Raw genomic sequence first — 17,929 nt, forward strand, 5'->3', positions numbered from 1 at the left:
TTCCTGTTTCCCATATCAAGACCATCGGAAAACCACGAGCGTAACGCGACCTCGCGCAATAGGTCACGCAAATGGCGCAAAAATCGTTACGGACGCATTTTGGGCCACCACTTCTGGGATCTCATGTTCGGGGGGGGCGCTGTACCGTGGAGGCGCTGCTGGGGTCAAAAAGTAAATTAGGCCAACGGTGAAGAAGCGCGCGAAGCCAAATAGCCGAAGCCAAAAACAAAATAGTAAGATTTGTTCGAACCCAAAGGAGGTGCACGTGAAACGGCACTTAACAGCAAAAAAGCGGGGAATTAATGAGATGTCCCACGAAATTGGAAGTTTGCACGCACCCGCACGTCGCGCACACCAGACGCGGTACCATCGACACGGTCAGCGTGATTCCGGTGTTACGTGAAGGGGGTTAATTTTGCGGTATGAGAGATTTTGACATGATGCATTTCACACGACCCGAGGTGTTGCGTGGCTGTCGTGAAGAGTGTGAGCATCTTCCAAGTCTCCCAGGAACCCTGGATTTCTGAAGCTCTGTAAAGGTCATAAATAATCATCCATATGAAAATAACGCATTAAAGGAGATGGACTCAATATCTTGCATTGCAAGTTAAGAAGCTAAGGTAAAATAAAAATGTATATGGCGGTATCAAAGTAGTTTATTGCTGAATGCGTTCCTAACCATTTCAATTCCCGTTAAATGCATGTCATTTTTAAAGAAAGCGCCTTGTAAACCTCCTGCTCTTTTTGTCCCGTCAAACATTTACGTAAACCACGATTTCGCAACCGGGTTTGTCGAAAGCGACTGTTCCGACGCAATGGTGTATCAAAACAATGCACGGCGCCAGGTTCAGGGTCTCGGGTCGTTACTCGGTTGAAATGTAAAACAAACCAATCCCAAACACGACGCACACGCACACACACACCATGGGCGACGTTATTCTGGCTAACATTTGTAGACTTTTGTCCGTCGGACATGTCCGAAACGGAGAATTCTTTCCTCTCGGGCTCGGCTGGCTAAACAACCGAACAGCTGTACGTGCCGGTTGCGGGTCAGCAGTGGTGCGTCCGGAACAACACCGCCACAAAACCACGGGACGCGGATATTTAAGATATACCAGCAGCAGGGAACGCCTAGCCATTTCATTTGCCGTCGAGCGATAGTTGAGTCGGTGCCGGGTACGAACAGCGTCCACTTGGAATAAGAGGTGGCGTTGGTAGGAAGTGCGTTTTTAAGATGGCCGATTGGATGCTCCGTGCCGCGGTAGTGTTGTGTGGAATCGCACTCATTCCGAACAGTGTCGACGCCCAGTATGGCCTGCGTAGAACTCCGCATGTACTCAGTCTTGAGGACTTCGACTCGGACGAGTTGGTACCGGTGGTGCGATCCGTTGTACCGGTTGCTAAAGATGGCGGGTACAGGCGGAACTACCGGTCACATCCCACCGTTGGCAAACCGACAGTGTTGACTCCGGCCGAACAGCTACCGCTCTCTGACGATCTGATCGAGCATCTGGAGTCGCTGCTGCGGATGGCACAGCAGAGGCGGAAGAGGATGCGCTCCAAGGCAGTGGCTAGTCAATCGGAAGGAAACTCGGTTGCCACAGCAACCCCGATGCCAACTACCGGCGAGTCGATAAACCGCACGACGCCAGTATCTGCTGAGGTGACCCCGACACCCACGACCACTCCCGCAAGCTCCAGAGAGATTGGCAAGAAATGGTTCCCGGTGCTGCTGCAGGAAGCGATCGAGAATGTGCTCCGTCAGAATGACACCGACGACGAGCTGGATGAACTGGTCGATCACATTGCGGCCGGCAGTGGAACGTACCGGTTCGAGACAAGGCCGGGTGATCGTTTTGACGACGACTTCCAGCAATTGAACGAGCATCTGAGCTCGCGTCGGAATGAATTGCGGCGTACGGAGGAAGCGTCCGAAGGTCGGTACAATCCTCTACCCCAGTGGAGTAATGTCCAGCACCAGCTTGGCTCGGGAGTTCCGTACGTGGTGAACGTGTTCAACAACACCCATATCGGATATATCGTCATGAAGGTATCGAACGATTCGGAAATTGTTGTTCAAGAATCCCCCGAAGGTGAGATGGACGGGCCCAATAAAGGCACGTCCGGTATAGACTTGGGACGTCGAGCGCGTAAAATACTTCCCCCGGTAGTGGAAGAACATCTGGTACCTCGGAGGAAGTCTTCACTGGCGAAGGGCTATCAGAAGTTGACCACGCATGCTACGTTTAGTAGCAACCCGCGACAGCATCCGTATGTCTACAAGACGACCGCGGGAGTCCCGGGGGGACCACAAACACCGGAACCACCGTTTTTCAACCTCCTCAAGACGCCCGATACGGAGCCGATTAAGTATCGCGTCCTGTTGCGGAACAACAATGATATCCAGCCGGACAAAATGAATATGCGGCTTCCGCTGCACGGAAAGTCCAAGATCCAAGGACGCACGAACCATGGCCGTGGGAGACCAACGGTCCCAAAGCATCCGTCGATGCCCATACTGTACAGCCAAGGGCCAGGTCCGGTGATGGAACGGAAACACAATCCACTCGCTGCCATGGTAGATGTATCTTCGGTGGAGTTTGCCGTCGATTCAAGGCCGGCTGGTGGACATGGGCGCGTTGTGCGCCGATTCGACTACGAAAGCCTGGAAGAGGAACTCCCGTACGAGGAGGCAGAGTTCACCTACCCGGACACGGTGACCGAGCCGACGGCAAAACTTCTCGCGACCGGAAGGCACTCCCCATCGAAAAGTAACTCCATCGACGAACGGACGCGTGGGACCACCTGGGAACCGTACGCAGAAACCCGGAAGTACAACCTACGGCGCACGTTTGGCCCGTCGGGTTCGAAGGAACCCTCGGAGCGCCATACTAGCCCCACGCCACCCACCAGCCCCGTCACGACACCCGAACCGGACTCCTTCGAGGAGGATGAACCGTTGCACCAAGCCACCACGAATGTGTTTCTCAAGGCGAAGAAGGACTGGAAACGGGGCGACGGCCGTTCCCGGAAACAGCTGCAATCTGAAGACGCGTCAGAAAACAGGTCCGGCCCGCTGAAGGTGACCTTCGACACCAGGGAAGATCCATTGAGCAGTTTGTTCGAGACGGACGTAGGGAAAGGCAAACGAACCTTCAAGAAAGCTGGAAAGAAGCGACTTCCGTGGCAAAGCTCGGAGGAAATGCACGACGAGTCGAGATCGTAAGAGGAAGTCTGGCTTGGTCGATATTTTGTAAATACTTCATGCCATAACACGATACGTCCAGGTGGTTGTTATTGTTGATTCTAGGATTAGGTGATATTAGAGCGTTAGATCGACTTGTGGTGTAGTAAGGTTTTTATAAAAAATAAAATTTAAAAAATACAATACTAAAACATTACAAGGGATAATTATTCAAATAACAAAGAAGAAAAACATCACTTCACTACTTTTATTTTGAAAATGAAATGACGCAATCATAACGATGTGAATGTCGACAGATGTTATTAAATTTTGTAAAATCTATTCATATCATTCTGCATTCATTCTTACTCAGAATGTGGTTCCTTTTTCACTCTTCGGCATGAACAAAATGCCTAGAACAACAAACCATTTTCAAACTTTGTTGAAACAATACCCATGTACGAATTCACTCATCTAGATAGTCTGCAAAAGTGGCTTGTTGGCACGATATTTCAAGATACAAAGGGAAATTGTAGAATTGTGAATCTAAACATAAAAATAAAAATATTTAATACCTTCAATATCTTTTGAGGGACTCGTAAAACTTTATCTTGATGATCAAAAGGTTTCTTTTTAGAACTGTCTGTTGTTTATCAAACCATCCAGTTTTTATTAAATTAAATTAAATTTGGCTTGATTTAAACGCCTAATTTTCGTTCTACACCTTTCAAGTGCCCCAGCATGGTTTATTTTGTCAATTCAATAATCAAATGTGTTATTTATAAATAGGTCGTTCTGTCGAAGATGTAGGATTATCTAAAACAAGAGATAAACTAACACTATCTCGTTTGATCTGTGCAACTAAAGCACACAAGTCTTATTAATGGTACTTGTAGGTGGTTACGGACATCACCTTGTCCTAGCCATTCAGAGCGTGTACACTAACCGTTCCTTTTATCGCCATGTAGCAAAGGATGACGGCCCAGCGCTCCAGCACATGCCACATCAAGTTGCATAAGCATCATGTGGCGCGATAAAACCATCAAAGAAACGTACATTCTATGCTCATCCCGACGCGACGCTTGTCGCCATTGGCATAAAATGGAAAAAAAAGTGTCGCAATGCTCTCGGCATCAGTTTCATTAATCTTATTACCACTTGTCGCCACGGCCGATGTCGATTACTCACTTATCGTTCGTACCGATCGCGGGCGGCCATCGCAAGCAGGTGGCGTTTTGCGACGCTTTTTGCGAGCGACTACATTTGCGAACGCGCGAACGGTTAATTTCCCCGCGGTTACGTGAAGACGGATGCACCACCCTGTGACTAATTTTCCCGCGAACCGCGAACCGAAGCGACGAATGAAACGAACCACAACCGGTCGATCGCCGCGGCACGTCCCAGTCGAAGAAGCGACTCTCCTCCCGAAATCTCCGGCAGCGATCTTCGCTTCTGCTTTCCCTCAAACGGCCCCAAAACTCTCGCTGAGTTCGGTGGGGTGGGAGTCCGATGCGACAACGGTTGGCTCGTTTGGGGGAATAAACGGGACCGTCCCTTGGCGGAGGTTGGGGGAGGGACATTTCGCTCCCCTTCCGAATGTACGGAATCGAAATGGATGCACCCGGATTGAGTCGAGAGGAATCGGATTCGAGAAAGGGTGAATGAAACGAACGAACGTCTGCAGCGAAAGGCTCTACGGTCTCCCGGGGTGGGCACTCGGTGGTAACCCTTTCCCCCTGTCGAGCGCGACCCGTTCCAAGAGGCGCCGAATGCCGAAGAAAACCGTGCCAAACGCCGCGCAATTCGTTTAGACGCAAGCGAGCGGCCGAGGCGTAAGTGCGTGCGCATCGTTTGCTCCGGCAAACCGAACTGGAAAACTGACCGCGTAGGCGTGCTGCGTGTGTGTGTGTGTGCTTGTGCTTGGGTGTAGGTCCGTGTCCAAGTTGTAGTTCGCGAGTGTTGTGATGCACGAAAAGTGCACCGGAAGCTCTGGCCAATTTTTCCTGGTGTGAACAAAGTGCGCAAAACGTGTGGAGAAAACTTCCAAGGGGAAAATACCAACAGAACAGTGTCCAACGCAATCGATTTCGTGCGACGTGAGTTTTCCGAACCGTGTGGTGCGGAAGGGTTTGGCGGGAAAAAACCGCACGGACGGGTCGTGGCAGGAAAAACGTGTGCAGTGTAGTACTTTAGTACTTAATAAGACACCGAAGTTGAGTTTTTAGTTCCAGGCGAAAAAAGAACCACCATAAGGGATTTTCTTTGTGGCACATCGTCCTTCTTCGGATCGAAGGACATTCCACGGATACAAGCAGGTTGCAGATTTGTTGGAGCGAACGAGAACTGTGCAACATGAGGTGGCTAATTGTGGTAGGTTTCTAAAAATAAAAGTTCTCAATCGGGATGCAAAACATCCTTGTAAGCCAAAATAACAAAACAACAAATATGTAGAGTTGTGAACAAATTTAGGGATCCTAAATTGTTTTATTAAACGACCTTACTATCATTTGAAAATACGCGCAATTTTATCTTCACCACCTTCACCTTTCCGTGAGCATGGCCGGAAGTAGTTTGCCTGCCATTTGCCTTTTTTATTCGGCTGCTTCCGTTTCAATGTTGAACATCCGATTGGAAATTGCTCACTAATGGATCGCCACAAAACGGGTGAAGGACGATTGGCGGCGTTATTTGATATGTCGTGGTGGAAAAATGGCTCGATCGCTCGATGGGAAACGGTTTTGTTTCGTTCTTCTTTCGATTGCCATTTAGTGCTTTTTTTTTACTGTACCTGTGATCATTTGCATTTCCGATCGTTTTGGCGTCTCCTTGAGGATCACAGCATATCATTAGGCTTGTGTAGATTACTTAACACCTTTGAGGCTGTTGGGAAGCTGTGAATTCAATCAACCCGAACATATCATTTGAAAATGTTAAAATGTTTAATGAAAAATGTACATTCAAGTATGCTGGATAAATGAGTGAATTGATTATACTTGACCGATGTTTTCCTTTCGTATGTTTATCCATTCTTTTATTTGATTGTGTAAAATTCAGAAGTGTGCTTGCTCTGTAATGTCCAGAGTTAAATGTTGTTCTCTTTTTTTGACTCAAGCAAAAAGATGACCCCTTTTATATGAAGAAAAGATGTTTTATTAATGCATGTTTAAAATATTGAAATTTATACTCTCTTTGTCGATTATCCTTTCTACGACGAAAGCACATCTTCAATAAATGTGTTTCTCTACTTTTGTTACTCTATATTCATCTATTAAGCATACGACTGAATCCTCCATGAAACGAAACAAGTGTTTGTTTCATATTTCTTTTGATGCGAAAAGAAGCCCTTTTAACAACACTTCAATTTTTTACAAATCTCATGCAACCATTGAATAACGACCGATACAATGAAATGCCGAAGAAAATGGCTCCACTGACACACAACTATTGTTTACTCTTCCACCGAGCCCTGGATCAATAGTTTTGTTGCGACCATAAAATCCTCCCGACACCTTTGTGTCCGTAATCCAACCCAGCCTCCCGCCAACCCGTGTCCGAGTGGTTTTGCTAGGCGATATTTGAATGATAAAAAGGCGTTTACATCTTGATTCGAGCGTGTTTGCGCTCACGGTTCGACATCGGGTGGCGTATGGCATAACGGAACCAACCTCCTACCGAGTCAGGGTGCCCAGGAGGGGAGGTGGGTGAGCATCACACCTGCTGCAACCCTCTTCCTGCGCCAACACCGTGGAAGTTGCTTGCGTAATTGTAATCGATGGTCGTGTGCAACAACAATACCGATGCTATCGAGCCTGTTCAGGTTCGTCTTCCGACTTCACTGATGCCCGTGGGGGGTTGTATTTTTTTTTATCCCCTCGACGGAAGCGGCCATATGCCAAGTTCGATCGATTACCGGTTTCTGAGAGTAAAGCGGGCCCGTTTGCAGAGCGGCGCACGGTTGTAATCTGCCGTTGCAATTTCCCAGCCAAGATTAATGATATTGATTATGTTTAATATTGTTGATCATGCTAACAATGTTGGATCTTTGATAGTTTTCCTTGTGTACTTTTACACTGTGGTTTAAGGTTCACCAAAGATTTTAAAGAAGGTCGAAGACATCTGAAAAGCACTTTTTTATTCCGTAGATGCAATTCGATTGGCTTCTATATTTTGTAACAAATCAAAACAAAATGAGAAATTGCTCCAAGGGATGCTTTTCCACCCCGTACCTCCCCATTTTCCCTCGTCAACCGTGTCTATTACCTTTTTAAGTTTTTTACGCAAGTAAATGTTTCCGACAATACATTTTTCACGCACCCCAAATTTTTTGAGAATTTGCATTTTCGGTAGTTTTTTGTTTCTTTTTATTGCGTTGCCTAATTTGCCTTTCCGCCTGTGTATGAAACACCCCCGGTCCCTCGGGGAGACGGCTCACCTTTCCCCTTCCTAAGGGTAAGTTGTGCCACACTTCACATTACAATGATGCGTAACTTTATTTGAACTGGCCTGAAGCTACGGTGGAGTTTGCCGAAAAGTACGCAACTGACGCACCCCGGAGCTGAAGGGGGGTAAAAACCGCCGATATTCATCGGCAAAGAAAAACCGCCGACCGGCTGACAGCTTTTCCGCAGCGTCGCTTTGGTTGCTACGTGTGAGTGTGTGTTTTTTTTCTATTCAATTTTTCCTTTTCTTAACCTCTGTACTTTTGCATCGAGAGGGTGGTTGTATACGGAAGATTATTTATTTTTCGTGCTGCCTCGAAAAGAGCGCTCTCCATCGCCCTCTCGCCCGAACGCGACACTCCAACACGCCGGCTCCCGGGTCGTCTCCTGAGGCACCGGATGGTTCGGCGGAGAGGAACGAGGGAAACCCGCACGCAGGGGCAACACAATTAAGCCGCCGAAAGCGCGAATCTGATCTGACTCCACAACCGGTCGAGTAAGCGAGCGTGTGTGTGTGTCTATATGTTGTGAAATGGATGCTGGTTTGTGAGCTGGCGTAATTTTCCTCGGGTCAGTCAGTCATTCGTTCAGTGAGGAAAGTCTTCAGCACCGAGCAGCTCCAGCATCTGTCGAAGAAGAGATCAGTAAAAGTAAAAGAAAATAAAAACCAGGCGGAAGATCACCTCCTTTGAAGATGCGCCTACGTTCGTTTTTGTTGTTGCAGATGCTTTTGAGTCATCTTCTACTACAACCCATCCAAAGGGGGGGTGGGAGTGCTAATTAGAAGCTCAATTAGATTTCCTAACATCTTATGACCCCCCGACAGGTGGACGGTTTTTGCTCTTGGGTTGAAAATTTTCCAGTCAACCGGGAAAAGTGAAAAGATTCGTTGCAACTTGTACCCTACCTCCGTGTGGTGTGGAAATACTTAAGGGTGAAGTGGAAAAACTCTTTGTGAGTTTCGCAATGCGCGGTAAATTTTGCAATAATATAAAAATCGGTTTGATTGACAGTAACCTATTAATAACTGTATCAGAACGAAATTAATGTGAGTGAAACAATAAAGTTTATGATTTTTTTATTTACGTATTTACTTTGGAAATTGAATTTATATTTGGAAATTGAATTTATATTTGGAAATTGAATTGAATTTGCAATTCATTTTGACTTTCTTAATTGACACTGGTAATGTTTTTGCTCATCGCAAATTTAATCAATGTTTTGTACACAGAATAAAATGTCATAGGAAGACAATTATCAGTCTAACCAAAAATGTACAAAACAGAATCATGAATTGAACAACTTTGTACCCAAAAAAAGAGATATCAACTGCTCTCCAATTACTGCCTAACACAAGACGTAAAACCAATCTTGTTGACAGACCTCAAAAACTAATCTCAACCTGAGCAAGTCCACCTTTGAATGGATGAGCTTGCAAAGGACTTACTGTTTATCTGCTAATTAGCTGATCGTGGAGCATGTGTGGTTTTTTGCTGCTTCTATTACTTCCATTGCTTCTGTTACTTACCCACTCACTCAACTCCTCACACATGAGCGCTTTCTTTCGTGTATCTAAGCACGGACCAATTAAACCCACTCGTCGCGGCTCGAGTTCGCTAATGACCTTGTCCTTAATTGAGGATCGACTTCGGTGCGTCCTTCGAACTTCTTCAGATTTGGCAGCGAGCATCAAACAGGCGGTGGCAATTAAATTTAGCAAATGTGCCCACGATGGCGAAGCAACTATAAAAGGGCACGCAATGTGAGGAGCTCAGTATGACAGGTTGTTAATGTGGTTCTCCAAAAGCGAAAAAAGCCCACAGAGCGTGCGAGCAGAGCCGCTCTCGAGGAAAATTGTTTCCCTCCCGTGTGGAAGCATACCGCAAACACAGCATAACGATTGCGCAACGGTGATAGATTTTACAACGTCGTCGAAGTGCCTGACGGTGGGGAAAAACCAACGAAGAAGATGCGCCACCAGCTGGTCGATATGGCGGACAACTTTCGACTCACGCGATAAGATCGTGCCCGGCAGTTCCCCGAGGTTGTAATAACGTAATTTAAAAAAAACAACATTTCTCCATGCGAAAATCTCCAACTCTGGTGCAGGGGGGATGCTGTTGCTGGAGGGCAACAAAATGTTTGTGAAAAACCGGCTTCAACACACCGGCGTGTCCCAGCGCGAGGCCACACTTCCTGCTTGGCAACTTTTTCTTCGGACTTTTCGGACGTCGTGCTACTCCGAAACTCACCACCTTCGGAGCGGGTCGGTCCGCTGTGATCTAACGGTTGAAATCAAATAAAAAAGGCCATTACCCACCCGACCGCCTCGCTTCTTGTCAGGGAGAAGGGTTTTCACGCCTCCTGAAAATGTTGTCCCGCGCAATTCTGCCCGGCCTTCTACCGGTTTGGCTTTTCATAAGGAGAGGGACGTTTAATTCAAGTGTGTATTTTTCGAACTACAAATCGTAAGTCTGTTATACAATCAAATGCCAGGTAGGGATCGTATAGAATGTACACAATCCTGTCGATAGATCTCGACCCGAGTGTGAATAAGGAACAAGCTCAGCCTCAGCCAGTAGCACCAACTCCAACTCGGTGGTGAATTTCTCCAACGTCAAGGTGGAAAGTCGCCCACCGTTCATCCGTAACGTGCTGTACCTGGTTGGTGCACCCAGATGGCCGATCTCTAAGTCGGAAAGTATCGATTGCTGGGTTAAATAATATGTTATCAATATCACACACCCAACCAACGGTGTCCACCGGTCCGCGATCAGCTCCGGCGCTGTACTCTCAAACTCTGACCGTATCGTGGGTTTCACTTTTTCGAACTCATTTACATAATAAAGACCAGATCGTGGCCCAGGTCGGACACCGAGCTCCGCGCGCTCCCCAATGCCGGTGCTGATCTGATCTTACAGCGACCGAAACAAACGCGACGTAAAAGAAATCACATAATCTCGGCGTTCCGTTCACATATCGTGCGCCCGATTAAAAAGTCGTTTTCGGTGCGTCCGATAATTGCTCTAGTTTGCGGATTTTTATTGAACCGTGCTTGCGGAGGCCGATCACGCACGGGTCGAAATTTTCCCTCCGACCGACGACGACGACGACGACGACGTTGGAAGCAGTGAAGAAGCGTGACGAAGAAAGTGGTCAGTAGGGTTGATTGGCGGGGAACGAAAATCACGCCCAATAGCTAGAAAGACCCGTTTATTTTCTGCAACACGAAACGCGTGGCTTTGCGCTGAACTCACGCACGGAAGCAGTAAAAGCGATATGGAAGGTGCGGTTTCATGTCAATTTAACACTTTGTACTACGGTGTGTTTTCATGTGTGCTTCGAGCTGTGATAGCTGAACCTCTGGTGGGCGGGAACGGCGTGAAAGTGAAACCGTTAGTGGGATGAACGAAGCGTGTAGAGATAGATTCCTAGAATGTTGGTCCTTAAAATAATGCATTTCAAATTACCAAACAAGGGATGGATTGTATTTTTTAACTGTTTTCTTTAGAAATGTTCTTGAGCTCCTAGGCCTGATGCACTCCTGCAGACTGGCAGTCGGAAGATTCCTTCCGCCTTTCGAGTGTTTTGAACGGAACATAACACAACAGCTAAAAGTACAACTCAACAATCATTAGTATTTTAAAATGCACCGAGGCGGTAAATTATGCAATTTCACTTAGAAAAGTCCATTTAATACAATCTTATACTCGTGAAATGAATTTAAACATGGTGGTGTGCTCCTCGTTAAAATATTTAGCGTCAAAACCGAATTGCACCACTAACACGCTTCTTTTCACCACGAACCGATGAGTGTAGCACCCTTTGCATACTTTTAGGGGCAATTCGAAGCGGGAACGCTTTTCGGTCGTCAGATTAGAAATGCACCATTCGTAGCTGATTTAATCGTTACATTTATGTTTTGCTGCACTTTCCAGTTGCTTCTGGTGTCTGTGACCCTCGCCAGTGGGGAACGAAAGGTGGAAAAACGACCAACGAAAAAGGCCCACTCGGTGAAGCCAACGAAAACGCCCAAATCCATCGTGGAAGAGTTTACCGCGCTGCCACCGGAAGATGTCGACTTCATCAAGGAGCTGGACCGGCAGTTTAGCGAGCATGGCAACAAAATCCGCATCAAGGTGGAACGCAGCAACGGGACGGACGGGAAGAACATCAAGCGAACGATCGAGGGTGATCTAGGGTAGGACTGAATTTCATTGCAAGTATGGGCACTTCTTTATCACACTTATTATTCTTTGCAGTTATGGTCACTACAGCAATCAGGCTGAGACGGGGTATCATTTTTCCAAGCCGAAATACATGATCTACCCATACTCACAGCACGACATAGCGCCAGTCCGTTCGACACACAGCACCGAGACGGTGACGGACATCGAAATCACGCCCTCCCACAGCTACGAGCTGAAACCGATCGAAGAGGTGTACCAGATCTACCCGACGCAGCAGTACTCGCAGGAGCAGCAGCAGCAGCACTACTATCACCAGCAGCCGCAGTCGCAACATCAAGCGAAACAGCTCTATCAACAACAGGACACGCCGGTGATCGTGCTCAAAATTCCCGGCCCTTCGAAGTATGCCGCCCATTTGCAGGCTTTGCTGCAGCAGTATCTCGAGGTTCGTGCGGCTCAGCTGTACAAGGAACTGGAGGAGCATGAGTTGCAACAGCAGCAGCAGCAGTTGCAGCACCAACAGCAACACACTCAACAACATTATGTCCAGGAACCGGAGGCTGTCCAGCATCATCATCATCACCATCAGCAGCAAGAACAACACACGAAAACGAAGTACAGTCAACCGGATCCGGTCTACCCGACGGAAATTGCGTACGTCCCAATGATACGCACCAGCCACAACACGTACGTGCCCCTTCCGGAACAGTACTACGACACGCCGAAGGCATCGCCAACTGCTCGTCCTACCAAGCGTCCGAACTACCGGAAAACGACCGTCACTCCGACGCACGTCACGTTCCACAGCACCGCCCAACCAGAACCAGCCTACCACTACCAAACCTACCATCCGGAGCAGCAACATCACGCGCAAGTTCACGACCAGGGACACACGCAGATCCAATATCAGTACGTTGCCGAACAACCGACAGCGCAACAGGAAGAGGAGCACGAGCCGCACTACGTCTACAGCAAACCGGTGGTGAACTTTGTTACTCCCCTACCGGACGGAGGACATCACGGGCATGCCGACCACTACCATCAGCAGCAGGAGCAGCAACAGCACCACCAGCACCAGCCGGCACAGAAGTATCCCAACTTTGCCGAGTACCACCATCACCATCGGCCGCAGCAGCAGCAGGAAGAGGACTACCTGCCGGAGCCCAAGCTGGTCGAGAACTATCCGAGCCACAAGCATACGCGCGTCGTCTACAAAAGTCCCTCGTTGAAGGCGGAACTCCAACAGGAGGCGGCACAGCACGAACATCAGCAACACGAGCACTACCACCATCATCATCAGCTGGACCAGCAGGAAGTGGCCCATCACCTGCACGAGCAGCAACAGCAGCAGCACCAGCAGCACCAGCAGCAGTACATCATACAGGAAGTGTATCCCTCTCAGGCGTCCTACTTCGAGGACAAGTCATTCGTGGAGTCCCCTGGCCAGCAGCAGGTGACGACGGATCGCAGCGAGACGGTCACACCGCACTACAACAGCGAACCGGTGGTGGCGATCACGCAGAAGCCGAAGCGGCTCTACAACTACCACGCACACTCGTCCGGTCACCATGGCTCGGGCTCGCGAGGTTCACGGATGGCCGCCAGCTCTGGCAGTAGATCCCGAACGAGCGGAAAGAGTGCCTCTAGCAAACGGGACGCCGCTGGTTCACCTTACACCGAGGAGGAGTTCCGCAAGGTCAACAAGATGGTGCAGCGTATGAAGAAGAAGAGCCGCACCACGGTGGACGATTCCGGGATGACTACCATCGGCATGATGGCGAGTCCAACGAGCCCTAGTCCTCAGATGAGCGCGTAGGACTCAACCAGCCGTTAATAAGTGAAGAGTCTAGTGAATCCTTGCCTTTTTTCAAAGCTCTTTTCTGGCATGTCTTATAGATCCCAAGAGAACCGAATGTCACAGGTGACATTTGTTCCCTCCCCCACTTTCTTTCTATCGCTTACGTTTTAACTTCCAGTGTTCTTTTTGTATTTAAATTATTAGTCGTTAGTAGGGATGCTTTTAGGAAAAGTTTCAGAGCCGCGGTGGTTCAGGAACGTTCCGGTTATTGGCATTGTTAAATCAATATATTGATCGACATGTGCAGAGAAGATTGATTGACGCACAAATCAGAGAGTCAGTGGAATAGGGAAAGGAAGCAGAAAAAAATGCATTCGAGATTGAGGAAGAAAAACTCCGTGGAGTAAAGGAAAAACCTTGTAACTATTCAATTGTAAATGATACGCATACCTGGAAAAAATAAATAAATGTAGATAATCGTACAATTAAACAAATGATTTTATAAATGTCTATCAGATACACAGCAAAGTGATGGATAAATTTATCGAACATTGACGATTTATTATATCCTCCATAACGCTTCTGTATCTCTTGCAACAGGGAAAATCGAAAAAATGGAAGCCATAGATCAGGCATTTCGTTAAAGGTTGGATCCATAATTTGTTGTTGTTCCTCATAACCTAAAGCAGCTCCGCTATTCCATTCATCTGGACCCGGCTGGCCAACACGCACGTAGTAATTCCGGCCAACACACTACACGTTCGTTCGATTTAAAAATACCTAAATTCTCATTTCACGAACAGTGCCCGCACAATCTCAAAGTCCGACCATTTTCTGCGCGAAAGTGAAACGCGCGCACAATTGCGGCGAACTGAAACCCGACTCCGGCGTTCACTAACCTCACGAGACATCCGCACGAACAGAAATGGCCAAGTCCAGTGTTGGGTGGTGGCGAGTGAAAAGAAAACGCTAGGATTCGTAAAATCGCCGTCCAGGGATTCGTTTCGCAGACCCTTTGGTTGTTCGAGTGGTGTGCATATTAAAAAAAAAACAGCAACACATTCATGATGAGCTCCTCAACTTGGACGTTTTGTTTCGTTTTATCATCTACCCTGCTTCATTATATCGGCGGCACCGGTGAACATATTTTTATATATTTTTTTTTTTTCTTCTGTTCAAATCCATCACCAACCAACGAACCGTGCGTCCGAACCGAGCGTAGGCTTTGAAATTGTTTCTTTATTTTTTATATATTTATTTGATGATGTTATTAGCTGTTAAACAACACATAAAATAATGACCTACAAAGTGAGTTGCATGGACAATTGCAATGAAGGCATTTACAATATTGCTTTTCTTTGTTACAAATTATTTAAAAGATTGCTCTTCAGTTGAACTTGATAGCTTTTATGTTTTCATTATTTTGAAGTATGTGTAACAATCGAAATGAAAGCTGTATTGATAAGCATTTGCATAAAGTGGTTCCAATTTGTAACACTTTTGTATGCATTTACACAATTCGTTTGATCTTTACGTTAGAAGAAAAAATGTTAAATTGAAGAGTCTTATAGTACGCAGATAATTCGTCGCTGTATGATGCGACGAAGAAAAGCATCTACAGGAAGGAAAAGGAAAGTTGAGAAACCATATTTTGGCTGGTGGCTCAATGAGAGGATAAAGTGATTTGCCCGCATGTGCAGCCCATCGTGCCAGTAGCCGACTGCACGGACGCAAACAATCACGCACGTTGAGGGATGGCATTGCACTTTCTTTTCGATAAAAAAAAATGCTAGCATAAACCGCTAAGTTTCGCCACCGGAGACAGAGTGTTAACATAGGCCCCATCGTTTGGCTCATACTTGTTTTGCAACAACAATTCGACCGTGTTTGATGCTCGTACGATCAATATTATCCTTTAGCAGGGTATAACCAAACAACAAAGTTTTCTTCCGCAACAAAGATTCATCTGCAGGTGTACGACACTCCCTACGGGAAACTTCACAAGTCTTTGCCCCCCGGCGCCGTGTACCGGTAGGTTGGTTTGGTATCACGCCTTGCACGATAGCATAATGATGAAATGCTACGCTAATCAGCATTCGCATGGTTAGATGGTGGCAACGATAATGTTAGTGGCGTAGTGGTTCGGAACAGCCATTCCCGATCGAGCATCGAGGGAATTTCAATGGTCAATTGCGTAATTTATGAGGTGTGTCCAAGCAAGCAACATAAAAAGAGGTTTCTCTTCCCTACTCGGGTGAAACGAAGATGCGCAAAAATGGAAGGGATCAATATTGTTTCAAATTGATCAAGACGCTTCAAAATGAAGTGATAGTGAAATGTACGAGATAAGTTGACGACGTGATTTGACGATTGATTAAAAATAAGTCACATTTATCTATCAATGAAGTAATACGAACTAAAACTATACTCCAGCATATTTGATTTAGTGCAATAACAAATTTCATTTTCTACTTTAAATTTTATTAATAATGAGAAATTGTCCTTTTTATTTATTGTTAAAAATATTTAATTACTTCTAAATGGCATCAGTGCGTCTCGAAATAAACCTTACAAGTATTTGTTAAATTAATTTGACTTCAACTACTGTTGGATATTCACTTGATCTTCTCCACCTTCAACCACATGCCTCCTTCCGGGGACAGAATGAAACTTTTGATGTCTAACTTCATCGGCACGACGGTCTTGGTGCCGGGAGTGAAGCGGAAGTCCGTGAGCAAAAATGCCAGCCCGATCCGGGCCTGCATCATCCCGAAGCGAAGGCCCACGCAAATCCTCGGTCCCTCGCCGAACGGTGTCCAGGCGTACGGATGGCGCTTCGCTTCCTCTTCCGGTGTGAACCGTTCCGGATCGAACCGGTCGGGATCGGGAAAGTGTTCCGGATCGCGATGAATCGCGTACACCGGAACCATGACCGATGTTCCGGCCTCGAGCACGGACTTGGTGCCGGGCACCTGGTAGTCCTTGGAGGTGATCCGGAAGTGGATCGGCACTGGAGGATACTTTCGCAGCGTTTCTGGAGTGACAAAGAAAAATGAAATTAGTAACGCCAATGTTTAGTCACGGTAGTACTCGCTTATAGATGCACCTACCTTTGAGGATTTGATCCAAGTAGTCCATCTCCATGACGGCGTCGTAGGTAAGTTCTCCGTTGTGCTTCTCCAGAACTTCCTTCACGCATCGTCTTCCCTTATCTTGCACATCCTGATCCAGCGCCAACTCGTACAGTGTGAACGTGAGCAGCGTTGAAGACGTTTCGAACCCGGCCAGGAAGAACACGAATGCTTGCGCCGCTATCTCGTTGAAGGTGAGGGTGCCATCGTCCGATTTCGTATCTTTTTCGCCTCGCATTTTGATCAAGATATCCATGAAGTCGTTGCGCTGCACATTATTCTCCACCCGATATTTGATCGTATCGCGCACGGCACCCATAAAGAAGTCCGACACCTCCGGGTCCAGCGTTCGCAGGCCAATCACTTTGGCCACACTCGGCAGGGAGTTGATCAACAGGCTCTTCGCTTTACCCCTTGGCTTCTGGAAAATTTTGCGTCCCATCACGCGAAACTCGGCGTCCGGATTGCGCATACTGTTGCACTCGATACCGAATGCGCACATCCCAATCACGTCGGTCGTGAAGCGGGCCATCACATCCTTCAGCTCGAAGTCCACCTGCTCCTGTACGGTTTCCTCCATGAACTCCTTAAACTGCTTGCCTGCCGCCACGATCGTCGGGAACATCATCTTCATCTTGCCCGAAGTGAACGTGGGGGACAGTTTGTTGCGCAGACTCTTCCACTTCTGACCCTCGATGTTGAACAAGTGCGCCGTCAGGGGATCGTGCTTCTCGTTGTAGTACGTCCCGCGGTCGTGAAAGTACTGGAAGTCCTTCACAAACACACACTTCAGCAGCTCCAGATCGGTAATCATGGCGACCGGTTTGAAGAACATGTAAAACCCACCGAACGGATGCTTGCCTTTGAACTCGTGGTACATGTCACGAAATTTGTCCGCTATATGCATTTTGCGACCAACTTCTCGCATGTTGCCGAATATCAGCTCCGGCTGGGATTGCGGAACATCGCGTCCGGTCCAGTACTGGAATCGCTTGTCGAGCAGCAGGTACACGACGAAGCAGAGCATCACCACCGAGATCGCTACGTCCAACGGTTCCATGATGTGTTGATTTTGTGTGCCTCTTGTTTTCCTCACAGCGACTCAATCACTCGTACCGCACAATAACCGGAAGTATTATCACCACGCTCGTTGACGCACACCTCCGCCTTTCCCTACAACTTCAGCG

At 47.4% G+C, this 17,929-nt stretch overlaps 2 protein-coding genes across 2 annotated transcripts; one reads left to right on the plus strand and one right to left on the minus strand.

Moving 5' to 3' along the window:
- Positions 1-5,536: 5,536 nt before the first annotated feature.
- Positions 5,537-13,629, plus strand: LOC131288613 (putative uncharacterized protein DDB_G0268364). The gene is made up of 3 exons (XM_058317765.1): positions 5,537-5,554; positions 11,562-11,824; positions 11,886-13,629. The coding sequence occupies exons 1-3, from the start codon at positions 5,537-5,539 to the stop codon at positions 13,627-13,629; spliced, it is 2,025 nt and encodes a 674-aa protein (XP_058173748.1).
- Positions 13,630-16,226: 2,597 nt separating this feature from the next.
- On the minus strand, positions 16,227-17,802 carry LOC131286958 (probable cytochrome P450 6a23). Its single transcript, XM_058315969.1, has 2 exons — positions 16,722-17,802; positions 16,227-16,645 (listed from the first exon to the last, which is right to left on the minus strand). Exons 1-2 carry the CDS (start codon positions 17,800-17,802, stop codon positions 16,227-16,229), a joined length of 1,500 nt encoding a protein of 499 aa, XP_058171952.1.
- Between the last annotated feature and the right edge of the window lie 127 nt (positions 17,803-17,929).

Source organism: Anopheles ziemanni, chromosome 3, assembly GCF_943734765.1.
Source record: "Anopheles ziemanni chromosome 3, idAnoZiCoDA_A2_x.2, whole genome shotgun sequence".
NCBI lineage: Eukaryota > Metazoa > Arthropoda > Insecta > Diptera > Culicidae > Anopheles > Anopheles ziemanni.

Coding starts and splice junctions, on each gene's coding strand:
- LOC131288613 (XM_058317765.1), top strand. Junction 11,825..11,885: donor ACGATCGAGGGTGATCTAGG/GTAGGACTGAAT, acceptor TATTCTTTGCAG/TTATGGTCACTACAGCAATC.
- LOC131286958 (XM_058315969.1), bottom strand. CDS start 17,802: ATGGAACCGTTGGACGTAGCGATCTCGGTGGTGATGCTCTGCTTCGTC. Junction 16,646..16,721: donor CTTGGATCAAATCCTCAAAG/GTAGGTGCATCT, acceptor TTGTCACTCCAG/AAACGCTGCGAAAGTATCCT.